At 39.4% G+C, this 15,883-nt stretch overlaps 1 protein-coding gene across 3 annotated transcripts in view; it reads right to left on the bottom strand.

Annotated features, from left to right (window-relative positions):
- Positions 1–2,114: 2,114 nt before the first annotated feature.
- Positions 2,115–15,883, bottom strand: part of si:dkey-237h12.3 (teneurin-3) — a 306,416-nt gene continuing 292,647 nt past the window's right edge. For all 3 annotated transcript variants that reach the window (XM_017693371.2, XM_017693372.2, XM_017693373.2), the window contains 8 exons: positions 13,453–14,066; positions 12,777–13,043; positions 12,158–12,333; positions 11,473–11,708; positions 8,834–9,130; positions 5,685–7,296; positions 5,174–5,304; positions 2,115–4,298 (listed from right to left, as the gene is read on the bottom strand). In XM_017693371.2, coding sequence (XP_017548860.1) covers positions 3,546–4,298; positions 5,174–5,304; positions 5,685–7,296; positions 8,834–9,130; positions 11,473–11,708; positions 12,158–12,333; positions 12,777–13,043; positions 13,453–14,066 — 4,086 coding nt within the window. In that variant the 3' untranslated portion in view covers positions 2,115–3,545. The remainder of the gene's footprint in view (positions 4,299–5,173; positions 5,305–5,684; positions 7,297–8,833; positions 9,131–11,472; positions 11,709–12,157; positions 12,334–12,776; positions 13,044–13,452; positions 14,067–15,883) is intronic.

The raw sequence follows: 15,883 nt of genomic DNA, 5'->3' as shown, positions 1-15,883 counted from the left end.
CTAATCTCAGCCTCTAATCTTAACATCATCCCAAAACCTAATCCTAGGCTCTAACCTTAACGTCAACTCATACCTAATCTTAGCCTTTAACCTTAGCATAAACCCAAAACCTAAACCAAATCTTAACATCAACCCAGTTTCCAAGCCTAAAATCTACTCTTAACATCAACCCATACCTAATCTTAGCCTTTAAACTTAACATAAACTCAAAACCTAAACCTATACCAAAACCCTACCTCTTGTTTTCGAGTGTCATTCTAACCCATTGGAACTGAATTCCAAGGGTAGTGGTTGAAATCTTGCCCTATGAAATGGGACCCTCAAATAAAAAAAAAAAAAACAGACTACTAGTGGTGCTCTGCAGGTGAAGGGAAAGGTTGAGCTCCCCACTGCCGGTCTTTAGTTACATTTAGGGAATCAAATGCATGCAAAGAGGGGGATACAATAATGATTTATTATCGTGCACCCCTAATTCTTCCGTGATATTAAGATGAATTCAGATATTCTCCAGCTTCTTGTTTGAATTTTCTCATTCCACCTGAAATGGTGCAGCAGTTACAGTCTGGCAATTCAGGTGTCAGAACTTCTTGACTATTTAAGGTAGAACAGGAAAGTTAGCTAGCTAGTCGAGACATTAGCATACTATTAGTGATTTTTTATGCTTGGTATGAAGAAAATGACCATAATGCATTGGAATGACATTAAACTAAGATAATATAATGGTTAACGTCATTTTTTTAAATGGGAAAATAATCACATTTGTGGGTTTCTTTAGTTGCTTCTGCAGCCATCTTGCCGTTTTTTCTTTTTTTCTCATAACACTCTTTTGGAGTGTGACTCTGAAAAACCTCCGTTTGGAGGGCCATGTAGCCTTAACACTTCACCCCATCCCTCTATCTCAACAAAAATTGGGACACCCTAACCCTAGATCTGAATGTGCAAAATAGAGGGCTAAGGGCAAAGTGGTAGGGGCAAGGGGTGAAATGGGATTGGTCCTTAGCCTCTAATCTTAACTTTAACCTAAAACCTAATCCTAACTTCTAAACTTAATTCTAATCTTGATACTAACAAGATAGTCTTACAAGATAACAATTTGAGCATCTGTATATCATCTACTGACTACCAACCATCAAAATAGTGTGATTATTATTATTATTATTATTATTATTATTATTATTAATTATTATTATTATTAATGGTTAACTAATCTACTGACTTTAACAAATTTTATGGAGTTTTTTTGAAATTGTGAGTCCATCAGAGGAAACCTGGGGATTTTGAGAGTCCACTGTAGATGCCCAGCTTGTCTTTAATGTACATTAAGACTAAATATATATTAACTTTAACTAAACTGGGGATATAACAGATTCTATTAAATCTTTCACTAAACCTAATCTCATCCTTTCAACCCAAAACCTAAACCTAATCTTAACCTTGACATCAACCCTAAATCTAATCCTAAACCTAAATCTAATTAAATGCGGAGGTGGAATTTCCCCGGTTGTGGGATCAAAAAAGTATCACTTAACTTAACTTCAACCCAAAACCAACTCCTAGCCTTAACATCAACCCTAAACCTTATCCTAACCTCCAAACCTAATTCTAATCCCAATACTAATCAACTGAGTTTCACCAGATAGTTTAACAGTTTAAGCATCTGTAGATCATCTACTGAGGGTCATCAAAATAAAGGGAAACCATTATTATTAGTAGTATAATTGTAATTATTATTATTATAGTTGCTCTCATGTAGGTCTAGTTTAGAATTTCACTAGTTTAGAAGAGACTAAAACATGTAGCTGGACTAGAACTCAAAGCTTATATTCAGCTGAATGTGAGAGACTAAACTTTCCAACATGGTTCAATGTATGAAAAATAAAGTTTGTCCTGTAGATTACATAACATGCATCTTGCATAAGATTTATCTGTAATTTACAACAGGCCACCATATATTAACAGAATATGAATTATTTAAGATATACCATATGTTTCTAGTACAGGGCTATCATATAATATGTATTGCATAATATATCTTATTATGCAATATGTAGTTCATCTAAAGACACTGTATGAACAAACATGATGTTCTGTAACGACACATAACAAGAAAAAAAGTCATTTTACTTTTTATTCGTTAAGTATAAACAAAACTGTTTTCTCCATCAGGGTCTGTAACCAAATAAGCAGTTAAATATTTATAATAAAAAAATGCAAGTAAACACTCATTTACATAAATACATACACATGTATAGATTTATTGTGCTGTGCTGTTTCCTTATGCTTAATTATACTTTATATTATTCGTTTGCTATACCATAAAATTTGTACCACAATAGCATCTGATCAATTTGTCAAATGTGATTTGCCATGGATAAAAATGGGAATACAAAGCAAACAAATAAATAAATAAATAAACAAACAAAACTCAACAGTTTCCTCTAAAAAGCAGGGCTCCAACAAACCCCACAAGGTTTTGCACGTTACATTTTACAGTACAGTAACACTGAAACTAGCAGAAAAAAAAGAAAAACAAACAAAAACAATCATGGAAAACTGAGTACAATAACAAAACTTCATTTGTGGTTTTCTTCCAGTGGTGCAGAGATATGCATATGTAAACATTTTCATTTTCTCAGCTCTACTAAATTATTCAACTCTCTTTCAGCAGATATTTTAAGGGTGCTTGATAAAATGAATATTTAATAAATAGTCAGATAAATGTATTAACATTTTTAGAATCCTGGCCCGTCCTTAGACTCTGAGAGAGTTCACAATATTCTTCATTGTGCTCCACAGTTTTGGCCTCGATAAGGCTTTAAAATAAAAATAGTTTTTAACGGACTAACATTCCACAACGCACAGCGTTGTTTTAACTCTTTTTTATGTATATTTTATATATATATATATATATATATATATATATATATATATATATATATACACACACATACACACACTTTTGCCACCAGCTCCCTCCTCATTTTTCTGCTTAATTTTCTGCATAATTTCAGCATAATTCAGATGCTCAAGATGGAAACGAAGTCTAAAGAGTTGAATGTCTTTAAAAGCTCCCTCATAGAAAGTTATTACATGAAATGGTTATGAATTCACTGCCTGATGTCTGAGACATTGTTTTACAATAGTTATGAGAAATGGCCTTAAAAGCCATTTTCAGATCCATGTTCTGAAGCAAAATAGTCCCGAAAGAAAATTTACTATTGTCAAATATTCCACTATTTTACCAACATTAACGTTCTGTATACAACTCAGAAGACACGGGGAGGTTGACTGGTGGTTTTCGATGGTTTTTTAAATATATTTGCGTTGTATTTGTGTTTTAGTCATGGTGACTCCTGGTTCCTACAAATCAACTATTTCACATCAAACCACTCTAAATGACTCTGTTCACATCTCAAACATCTGAATTTTGCAGAAGTCTTGAAAAATCATTGAAATCCCCCTTAATACTATAGGCTGTCTTTAAACAAGACACTTTTGCTAGTCTCTTATTAAAAACAGCAGTTGATATGTTAGTCTTTCTGCTGCTATCTCTTTCCTATCTCATTCTGTCGGAGGAACTGAATGTTGTTCACGCTGTCAGCCAGCTCGGGGTACTGTTCCACCGAAAGAACATAATATCCGTCATATCCCTGAACTCGTCCCCCACTGAGCAGCTGCCTTTTCTCTCCTTCCGTCCACAGCCTCATGCCCACTTCTCCATCCTTCACACGCTGCAGCTCACGTGCCCAAGCACCTGCCAATGCCCTTTGGCGAGCTAACTCCAGCACACGCACTCGTTCTTCTTCTAGGGTCGCTCCATAGCGTATATGCAGTGCTACTGACCCTCGCCTCAGCTCCACGTCTGCAAATCGTCGTGTGCGGCCTGCTAACACAGCGGTGGATTGGGATACAGTCACATTTACACCGTTCTCCAGCTCTTTTCGGCCTGTTGTAAGCCGCAAAGCTGCTAGATCTGCTTCCGGTGCACCCGTCTTCACAAAGTAGTGCATATCACGACCGTCTAAAAGAAAGTGCAGGTCCTTCAGGTAGAGGGCGCCATTGAGGATGCTCGCCACTTTGACGCAGTCTTCATTGGCTATGCTGAGGGCCCGAGTGACCACTGTTCCTCTGTAGATGGCGAGCATCACTCCTCGGCCAATCAGAGAATCGCTGGAGGCGAACCATAGCCACGGTCTGTCCAGCCTCTGAGTCTGGCTCAACTGGGCTTGTGGCATCCGCTCAAAGGCAAGGAAAGCTCTGGCCTGCCGAACGACTTGCTGCTGGATTGCAAAACTGGCCTGAAAAAGAATATTTTAAGTCAGTGCCAAATGAAGAGGTAGCTCAAAGCATTAATTCTCTCCCTTCCAGGTCCTTCAAGGCCTCTTCTTACATTGAATTATTTTCACAACTCAAGCAAGCAGAGAATTTCTTCTCTTTCTTCTGAAAGTGCAGAATTGACTGAAATTCTAGTCAAAACGGCCATTAAGTACAAGTCATTACTTTTACAGGAGATATTTTTGAGGAGACTAGATACAAAACAATCCACATGCGTAAGGCAGAACTTAAAGCTTTCATCTTTGAGTGAGAGGAGAAAGTTAAGCTGCTTCAGATCTGAAAACATCCACAGGCATTTCTGCCCATCTTTCCACTGTGAGAAGACAACTCAGCGCTATGGGTCTGATAGGATATGTAGCGGTCAAGAAGCCCTTACTCAGAAAAGGAGACAGATATAGCAAACAAAAAATCTGAACAGTAGACTGACCACCCCAGTGAGTCCAGACCTCCATCATCAATCATTATTGTACATGTTTGGGAGTACTTGGATAGTGAGAATGAGAAAATGCTGAACTTTGGAGGTGTGTCTGCAGATTTCTTTGATAAATTAAGAAGTAAGTCTCCTGAAAAGAGTGGAAGCTGTATAGTGGACACACTGAATACTGAAACATCCGATTATATATTTCATGTTCAAAATGAATAACTGCTATGTTATGGCCATTTTGACTGGAAAAATAAATAAATAAAAAGTGGTAGAAATAAAAATAAAGACTTTAGCGCATACTGTTTTTGAGGAAATACTGACCCATTATGAAACAGTGCAATTAAAATATGTAACTAGTTTGAATTTCACTGTAATAAGATACAGTTGAATAGCAAATCCTCCAGAATAACATACCGGCAGATCATCCCAGACATCAGTCTTGGTCAGTTCATAAGAGGCTTGAGTCATCCCAAACTTTGGTACAGGAAAACCAGGGATGCTGTTGTGCAGATGGAACCCAAATGTGACCAGCCAGCTGTTCACATCTGTCAGAAAGATGATAACATGTCAGTGACAAGAAAATCCAATCCAAGCTAACCTTCGAATAACATGGACTGCCATAAACTGCGCATCAACAATCTGAGAACACTATGTCTTTTTTAAAATTTTATATTCTCATTGTTAGGGTTCAGTTCAATTTTAGTTAACATAAAGCTGTTCTGTGCTATTCTTTTGGTTATATTTATCTTCAGCGCTCAGTTTCATACTCAAACTGTGTTTGTTGGTATGAAAAGTAGGTTTTTTTTCAAAATTTTCGTTAGGAGCTCATATTAAAACTCTTTTGGGCCAAAGGTAGTTTAAAAATCCAGGTATCCCCAAATTATTAACAAGCAGTATATGTACATATGCTGAATTGATGGCCTACCTTTGATATAGTCTCTCACATCCAGCACTTTACTGACGGGGTCATTATTGCGGAACATGTAGAGATTAAAGGGGGCGGGGTCTTTGTTCATCCTTTCCCATACTGTAACATCAGGTGCGGTCCAGCGACCAGACATGATGTCATAATCTCGTGTCCCAAAATGAATCAGTTTGGTTAGCGGGTCATGAAGGCCTCCATGGAAGCCCAGGACCAGCTGAAGATCAGGATTAGAGTCAGAGTAGATTTCTCCATAGGCAGTGTAATGAATCTGCTTCAGAAGCGCTCCATCACTGCCAAAAATGGCCAGCGGGGTGCCAGTGTTGTCGCAAGATATGTAGAACTCTGCTCCACTGCTAATCTCCATAGCAAACAAGTGTCCTTGCAAGTCGTAGTACAGAGATGTGATTTCTGAGCTTGAGTGGTTATACACATGAGTTATCCGACTTGGATAGCTGAGATCCGCATAAAAAAACTGCAAATGCTGGCCAAGGCTGGACTTGGTAGAAACCCTCCTTCCTAAACCATCATAGTGGTACTGGACCGTCCAGCCACTAGCCTTGCTGTAAACACGCTCAAGTAATCCATTTGAGTTGTACTGGAAGACCTCAGCCCCTCTCTGCCGCAGGAAGCCATCTTCATCCATCTCGTATTGAAGGTCACCCAGTCTGGTGATCCGATCCCGTAAGTCGTAGCGCAAGGGAAGAATCCGGGCATTGCTAGCTGGACTGAGCAGGTGGATATTTCCATTCAAGTCATAGCTGTAGCGCCAAGTCAACTTATCATTCAAGTAGACAGCCTGAAGCTGGCCATCCACATCATACTCGTAACCATACTTTGTGGCATTTGCAAATGGACCAATTTTCATCTCTCTGTAGGTCACCCTACCCATGTCGTCATATTGCACCGCAATCCAGAAGAGCAATGTTCGGAAAAGCTCATACTGGATTTCTCTGATCCTTCCATGGCCATCAAAATGTTTGGTGTAGGTCATGACCGAGGTTGATATGATCTGGTTGATGTCGTAATAGATGACACCAAACTTTCCAAACTGTTCCACTTTACCCGAGATGTCATCGTACTGATAGAGGTCAATGGGTAGTGGCGTCTCATTGATGACACCCTGGATACTGGTAACTCGCAAACTTCCATCATATGCATAGTCAAAGCGGGCACTGACCATGCCATCCTCACTGAAGCGATATATCTGTCTGTCCACAAGGGGGCCTAGTTGCCTGTACCTAATGGTGCAAATGAAGCCTTCGCTCTGCAGGTTGACTGTTTTTAACACTCCCGCCATCTCGTCATAGGTAAAGCTGACCCGAGTGCTATCATACAACACTTCTGCAAGTTTGCTGTGCCAGCGATAGCGGTAAAGTACTCTCCGCCCAGTGCCAGTCTGCAAAACCCTGATCAGTCTGCCATCCTCGCTGTAATCGACAGCAACAGATGCATTGCTTTCTGGTGGATTGTAAAAGTTGCGGTAGTAGGTTACTGAGCGGACCGTCTCCATGGTGTATCGGGCCACACTGGGCATGATGACTGCTGAAAGACCACCTTCGGAGTCATACTCAAATGTGTACTGACGCTGACTGGCCAGGATTAGCACCATGGACTGGGACAAGCACAAAAACAGATTATTATTAATTATTATTATATAGAGTCGGCTTGAGTGATAAAGAAAATAAAAATACAATATAATTATTTTGATATTGATAATGTGTCTGTGAAACACTTTTAATCAAATAATTATGCAATTCTTTTCAACAATCTGTGTTTAGCAACAAAGGGCTGAACACTCCACTACTTTGGTATACTAGGTGCCATAATATGACAAGCTAGACAAGGAGAAAGAAAAAGTCTAGCCATTCATTTACAACGGCATCAGTGAGACAGTTTGCAGAGTTTGCTAGCATTAGCTATTTTCAGTCAGTGCAGTTAGCTAGTATTATTGTTTTCAGTCAGCAGTTAGTTAGCATTGCCTATTTTCAATACAAGAGTTAGCTAGCTATTTCGGTACTGAAATTGTGGAGAACAAAGAGATTTTTTTTTTAAATTAGGGTGATCAGACATCCCTGTTTTTCAGGGACAGTCATAATTTTTGGTGGCCTGGAGCTGTCCCCAGAAATGGGTCTCCTTTTACTGTCAAATATTTTAAATAAATATGAATTAATTTCATTTTTAACTTTGAATTAAAAACTCACTGGAAAGTCCTAAGAAAGACCTGCAGCAGAGGAGATGGGCAGAAGTCTCGCATTGTGCCTGTTTCACCCAGCAGTGGGGGCTTCTGCTGCTGCTGCTATCTACTGACCGCTTCTATCACTCGCTTACCTAGTTTTAGAGAATACTGCTGTGTGAAGCTCGACCAGGGGCTAGCGAATGTGCACAACATCACCATAAACATCTTTTCAAGACAAAAGGTGAAGCAGGGATTAGAGCAGGGTTGGATTACAGGAATCAAATTGTACTACCATGTGATATTTTGGCTGATGTTATGACACTTATATCTGATTTATATAGGCATACAATCTACTTAAATGTAGCTGCCAAACAATCTACAGACAGTGCATAATTTTTTCAATGCGTCACATTTTCAGCCATTCGTATGTGACATATGGCATATGCTGATAGTAGCGTCTCTGTCTCTCCAGATCTGGAGCTGCCCTGGGGTGTGTTTAGGGTCTGGCTACTGGGCTACAACCATGGGTCTCCTTTTACTGTCAAATATTTAAAATAAATATTAATTAATTGCTTATACAACCACTGAATCATTTGTGGTAATCATACCCCTGCCCTCATCCTGTATTATTTTCTGAGACGGTTTACAAAACTGCTGAGTTAGTACCCAACTTTATCATCCGGCCTTCAACATAATTTATTACAGGAGATTATTATTATTTCATATATAAAACATTGGACATTTTAATAACTTATTGATCAAACTGGCAATGTCCATGGTTTTCATTTAAAAAATCTGGTCATTTACACAAAATCAGATGTCTTTTGTTTTCTTTTTTGTTTTAAAATATCCTAAAGGCTTGAGCATTAAGAAATGCTTAAGTATAAATTATTATTAATTTCAAACGTATGATGCAAGGAATTATTGAACAAGTTCAAAACTGCAAACCAGTAAGACTTGTCTAATTTCTAACCTTTTCCAGGTAAGTGTAGCTCCAGGTTTTCCCATCTGGAAACAATCTGGAGCGTACGCGGCCTTGCTCATCATGCTCCAGCCGCTCTGACACTGCCCCCCACTGGATGGCGCTAAGCTGCCCGTTGCTTCTGCGGGTCAGGTTGACTGGCAGCAGCTTGCTACTGGGCATCCACAGTGCAGGCTGGCCAGCTGGGTCATATCCAATCTTCAGCAGGAACTTACGATGGTCATCATAGATACGCTCAGTCCTCAGAGTACGGTCATAATCGACAGACAAGATGTTCCGGCCATTCACCTGTAAGAACAAGTGGAGAAGAAGAAAAATTGAAAATGTTATTTCATAATAAGGAAACCAGAAACCAGAAAATTGGTTGCTCGCTCTATTTAAATAAGATTATGTTCAGTTTTATTATTTATGAGAAGAGCATCAGCAAGGTTAAAAACATTGAGTCCAAACTTCATCAGACTCTCAGGAATGCGTGCAGAAAACATTATTACATCTGCAGACTTTCTCAGAACTGATTAAACTAAATTTTCAGAGCAGTCATATCTTATAGGTCCTGTCAGACCTTTAATTGCCTTTCAGTTTGTGCATGTTGTTGATTTTTACATGCTAATGCAAGTATTACTGTACAGTCTCCAAGATTTAGACATATAGTGTATAAACACTCAATGAAGACTCCTATATACTAAAACTAGAGATATTAGTTCATAAACATCAATAAATGCTTCTATACACTAGAATAGCTTTTAGTCCATAAATAATGTCAATAATTGCTCCTATAGACTAGAATAGCACATAGTCATCCATAAACAACCTCAATACATGTGCATATATACTAAAATAGGAGATATTATTTCAAAAACAACATAAATAAATGCTTCTATAAAGTAAAACCCCAATTCCAAGGAAGTTGGGACATTGTGTAAAACATTAATAAAAACAGGATACAATGATTTGCAAATCCTTTTCAACCTATATTCAATTGAATACACTACAAAGACAAGATATTTAATGTTCAAACGGATAAACTTTATTGTTTTTTGCAAATATTCACTCATTTTGAATTTGATGCCTGCAATACGTTCCAAAGAAGTTGGGACAGGGGCATGTTTACCACTGTGTTATATCACCTTTCCTTTTAACAACATTCAATAAGCGTTTGGGAACTGAGGACACTAATTGTTGAAGCTTTGTAGGTGGAATTATTTCCCATTCTTGCTTGATGTACAACTTCAGTTGCTCAACAGTCCGGGGTCTCTGCTGTCGTATTTTGCGCTTCATAATGCACCACACATTTTCAATGGGAGACAGGTCTGGACTGCAGGCAGGCCAGTCTAGTACCCGGACTCTTCTACTACGAAGCCACGCTGTTGTAACGTGCAGAACGTGGCTTGGCATTGTCTTGCTGAAATAAGCAGGGACGTCCCTGAAAAAGACGTTACTTGGATGGCAGCATATGTTGCTCCAAAACCTGTATGTACCTTTCAGCATTAATGTTGCCTTCACAGATGTGCAAGTTACCCATGAAATGGGCACTAACACACCCCCATACCATCAGAGATGCTGGCTTTTGAACTGATAGCAATCCAGACAGTCCTTTTCCTCTTTAGCCCAGAAGACACAACATCCACAATTACCAAAAACAATGTGAAATGTGGACTCGCCAGACCACAGGACACTTTTCCACTTTGAGTCAATCCAACTCAGATGAGCTCGGGCCCAGAGAAGCCGGCGGCGTTTCTGGGTGTTGTTGATATATGGCTTTCGCTTTGCATGGCAGAGTTTTAACTTGCACTTGTAGATGGTTTTCTGCCTTGCTGCTTACTTGCAGAGATTTCTCCAGATTCTCTGAATCTTTTGATGATATTATGGACTGTAGATGATGAAATCCCTAAATTCCTTGCAATTGCATGTTGAGAAATGTTGTTCTTAAACTGTTGGACTATTTGCTCACGCAGTTGTTCACAAAGTGGTGAACCTCACCCCATCCTTGCTTGTGAACGACTGAGCCTTTCAGGGATGCTCCCTTTATACCCAGTCATGACACTCACCTCTTTCCAATTAACCTGTTCACCTGTGGGACGTTCCAAACAGGTGTTTTTTGAACATTCCTCAACTTTCCCAGTCTTTTGTTGCCCCGGTCCCAAGTTCTTTGGAACACGTTGCAGGCATCAAATTCAAAATTAGTGAATAATTGCAAAAAACAATAAACTTTATCGGTTTGAACATTAAATATCTTGTCTTTGTAGTGTATTCAATTGAATATAGGTTGAAAAGGATTTGCAAATCATCGTATTGTTTTTATTTATGTTTTACACAACGTCACAACTTCATGGGAATTGGGGTTGTAGAATAGATTTTAGGTCATAAACAATGTCAACAAACACACATTTACACTAGAATAGGAAACCTCTTATAACCTTGAAAAAACAATTGTACATAACAATGTTCATAAATATGCCTATTCACTGGAACAAGACAAAGTAGTCTATAAACAACATTAATAAATATAGAAATTATAATTTTTTCTATAGACAATATATTTCTTATATAATTCTTACATTCTTATTTCTTACATAATTCATATTGATAATGCAGCCCTAACAGAAGCGTTTCTGTTTCTCATGACTCACTCGTAATTTGCGTCCGAACACTGTGATTTTGGAGCGCGTTTGCTCCTTCCTGAAGCGCCACTCCACAAGGTTCTGTCCAGCGTCATCTGGCAGGGTGATGTTCCTTCTGGCCACCGTGGGGGACGAAGCTCCACACAAGATGTGGGGTTCAGTCTGGAAGTGAGTGCTCAGGCCGCTGGGATGCAGGACCCACAGGGAGCTGTCGTAACCCAACACATAGCTGGTCCTTAACTGATCTGCAACACAGGTGAAAGGAGACAGATAAAAAGGAAGAGTTTCTTTAGTGGAAGAGTGTGGAGTATATCAGACGTGCATGTTTTCTTATTGTAATCGATCGACCAACACAATTTTAGTGCCTGAAGTTTGCTTCTTAAGGAGCTACAAGGCTAGTGTAACAAGGACAAAAGTATGTTGCCTGAGCTGTAATTGTACTTTAGTCCATGCTGATTGATAACAGTGAGTCATACAATATTAGAAACCACATAATCAAGTCCATTAGAGATTATTTGACAAGCTAATTGATGATGCTAATTAGATTCCATTACCTGTTAGCTACAATGGCCTTGTAGCTCCAGTGCTAAAACCTAGTAATCAAATTTCAGACACTGAACATGTCTCGTTTGATTGATTACATTAGAGAATATGGAGACTAATTTGGTCATAGTTTGTGGAGCTGAAAGCTGACCCTTCTGTAGAGTAAGCACAGTCTGAATGGCGGACTGGTTGGAGGTGATAGTGGCCTGCTCTTCTCGTTCTGAGCTTTCTATTTCCACTGTGGAGATGGTTCCCACATCGCTGACCAGGCTGCTGACCACTCCAGTAGGGAAAGTCACATTAGTCAGCTTGCCCTCCGTGTCATAGCTGGAATAGGAATACATGTGAGTATATAAACATGGACACAGGGACATTTATTTATTTATTTATGTTTATGTTATTAAACTTTATTTTAAATAATAAAAAAAATATTGTAAATACAATAATATTTTAAAGAAAGAAAAAACTTCAATTTTATTTCAAACACATTCTTTGTATATTTTTTTATTTTAAATAAAAAAATCTACTCACTGATTTTTTACTTTAAAAATGATTTTTTTAAACATAATAAAGAATTGATCGCAAAAAAAAAAGATTTTTCTCTCACTGTAAATTGATTAAGCTTTTTAATAAACATACATTCTGTGCAAGTATGTGTGACAAAGACTGACTGCATTACTCAGAGACTGTTCACATTGTTTACGTGCTATGAAGCTCATTACACCAACATCCAAAATCAGTACTAGACAGTAACTCCACTTCAAACTCACTCATAGAAAGTGGTCCAGCCATTGTTGGTGCTTTTGGTGGCCAGCAGGCCGCTGTTTCCATGGTAAGTGAGCAGGATGTGGTCTCGGCCCTGAGTGCCCAGTGTCTTCAGCCCCCCGCTGGAGCCCATGCTCAGCCACACCACCTGATTATCCGGGGCCACAATCCGCACCGGCTGCCGACTAGCATCCCTCCGTATACGGAGAGTGTTACCATGGCAATCGGTCACAGCGGTCAGGTCTCCATCGTTACTGTAGCTGAAGTTGTAGCTGTCAGGGATCAGAGTTGTTCAAAGAAATGATTAGCCATTTCTGTTCTCTTAATAGTGTTCTATATATAGCTCTAAAGTAGGGAAAAGTGATAAGGGGCCATTTCTGTTCGCTTAGTAGTGTTCTATATAGAGCTCCAAAGTAAAGAATCATGATTAGGGGCCATTTCTGTCCGCTTAGTAGTGTTCTATATAGAGCTCCAAAGTAAAGAATCATGATTAGGGGCCATTTCTGTTCACTTAGTAGTGTTCTATATAGAGCTCCAAAGTAAAAAAATCATGATTAGGGGCCAATTCTGTTTCCTTATTAGTGTTCTTTATAGAGCTCCAAAATAGGTGATGGTGATTAGGGTGTTATTTCTGTTCCCTTAATAGTTAATCGTTAAACCCCCCCCGAGTCTCCTTGGTACCTGTAGTCTCCTGTCACCAGACTGACGGTGTGCTGGTGTGTTCCATTAACATCAAACATGTAGACTTCCTGCTCCATGGCAGAGGCCACCTCATACAGTCCCAGGCCATTCAGTGGCGGTCTGTTGGTGCCAATGCTTCTGATCCGGATGTTTCCCAAGTCAGCAACATACAGCGTCCCATCGGGTCCAGCTACTAGAGAGGAGGGTCCACTAAGCCGTGCGTCTTTAGCAAAGCCATCGCCGGTCAGGTAGCAGTCGCAATTCACGTCGGTTTTGCAGTCGCAGTCAGATGGCACCCCCGCCAGATGGGTGATTTCACCATCTGGTGAAACGCTGCGTATCCGGCTCATCTTTCGCTCATCTGTCTCAGCAATGTGCAGAACTCCACTAAAGGAAACCGTGATGGCGCTTGGAGACTCCAGATGGGTCTGTGTGGCCCACTGGACATCCGCCACAGACTGCTCAGTGGCAGGCATCGAGCAGTGCAGTGGTCGACCCGCAGCAACGCTCACCTGACCCTCCTCAGTGATCCGCAGGACCACGCTGCCATCCAGAACGAACAGAGAGTTGTCCAGTGGACTGACTGCCAGGTCTGTCGGCCACTCTAACGAAACCTAAAGGAAATTATATTGTAATAAATAGAATTATTATAACAATATTAACAATATTCACTATATATACACTTTAATGCAATTGCAATTATGCTTACATAAAGTGCCTTGAAAAAGTATTCATACCCCTTGAACTTTTCCACATTTTTCCATGTTACACCCACAAGCTTAAATGTATTTTATTGGGATTTTATGTGATAGACCAACAAAAAGTAGCTGCTGGAAGGTGAATCTCTGTCCTAGTCTCAAGTCTTTTGCAGCCACTAACAGGTTTTCCTCCAGGATTACCCTGTATTTAGCTCCATCCAACTTCCTATCAACTTTGACCAGCTTCCTTGTCCCTGCTGAAGAGAAGCATCCCCACAGCATGATGCTGCCACGAGCATCTTGTGTGGTCGGGGATGAGAGATCTTCTTCTACATGGCTTGTGGAAAACTGCAAACAGTACTTCTTATGACTTGCTTTCAAAAATGGCTTTCTTTTGCCACTCTTCTATAAAGGCCAGATTTGTGAAGTACACAAATTCGCCCACTTGAGCTGTGGATCTCTGCAGCATCTCCAGAGTGACCATAGGCCTCTTGGCTGCTTCTCTAATTAGTACTCTCCTTGTCTGGACTGTCAGTTTAGGTGGACGGCCATGTCTTGGTAGGTTTGCAGTTGTGCCACACCGCTTCCATTTTCGGGTGATGGACTGTGCCCCATGAGATGTTCATTGCTTGGGATATTTTTTATAACCTAACCCTGCTTTACACTTCTCCACAACTTTATCCCTGACCTGTCTGGTGTGTTCCTTGGTTTTCATGATGCTGTTCCTCTGAGGCCTTCACAGAACAGCTTTAGTTATACTGAGAATAAATTACACACAGGTGGATTCTATTTACTAATTAGGTGACTTCTGAAGGTAATTGGTCACACTAGATTTTATGTAGTGGTATCAGAGTACAGGGGGCTGAATATAAATGCCTGCCTTTGGACAGCAAATCAGTCAAAGGGAACCTGTGTCTGTTTAATCTGTTTAAATTTGCTGTTTTTATTAAGTGGATGAGACCAGCTGAGTTACATTTACTCTTCAGCTTAGCTCTGTGGACAAACATGTGCAAGCTTGTGTTGCATAACTTTCAGATAGACCCTCTGCTACAGAAGCACTTTAATCCCATCAGTCCTGTCAATGGGCTGAATTTACTTGTATGAGATGTAGACTTAAGGAGTGTTTAATGAGGTTATTCATGGACTAATATCTCATATTCTAGCATATAGGAGTGTTTATTAGAGTTGTTTATGGATTAATATCTCCTATTCTAGTGTATAGAAGTGTTTATTGAGGTTGTTTATGGAGTAATATCTCCTATTCTAGTGCATGTAAGTGTTTTTGAAGTTGTTTATGGACTAATATCTTATATTCTTGTGCGTATGAGTGTTTGTTGAAGTTATTTATGGACTGATATCTCCAATTCTATTGCATATGCGTGTTTATTGATGTTGTTTATGGACTGATTTCTCCTATACTAGTGCACATGAATGTTTATTGAAGTTGTTTATGGACTAATATCTCCTATTCTATGGTATATGAATGTTTATTGAGGTTGGTTATGGACTAATATCTCCTATTCTAGTGTATAGAAGTGTTAACTGAGGTTGGTTATGGACTAATATCTCCTATTCTAGTGTACAGTGGTGCTTGTTTGTGAACCCTTTAGAATGTTCTATATTTCTGCATAAATATGACCTAAAACATCATCAGATTTTCACACAAGTCCTAAAAGTAGATAAACAGAACCCAGTTAAACAAATGACACAAAAATATTATACTTGGTCATTTG

The sequence above is a fragment of the Pygocentrus nattereri genome, chromosome 8 (genome assembly GCF_015220715.1).
Source record: "Pygocentrus nattereri isolate fPygNat1 chromosome 8, fPygNat1.pri, whole genome shotgun sequence".
Lineage (NCBI taxonomy): Eukaryota > Metazoa > Chordata > Actinopteri > Characiformes > Serrasalmidae > Pygocentrus > Pygocentrus nattereri.
Note: the sequence above shows the minus strand (reverse complement) of the source record. Positions and strands in the feature narration are given on the sequence as shown.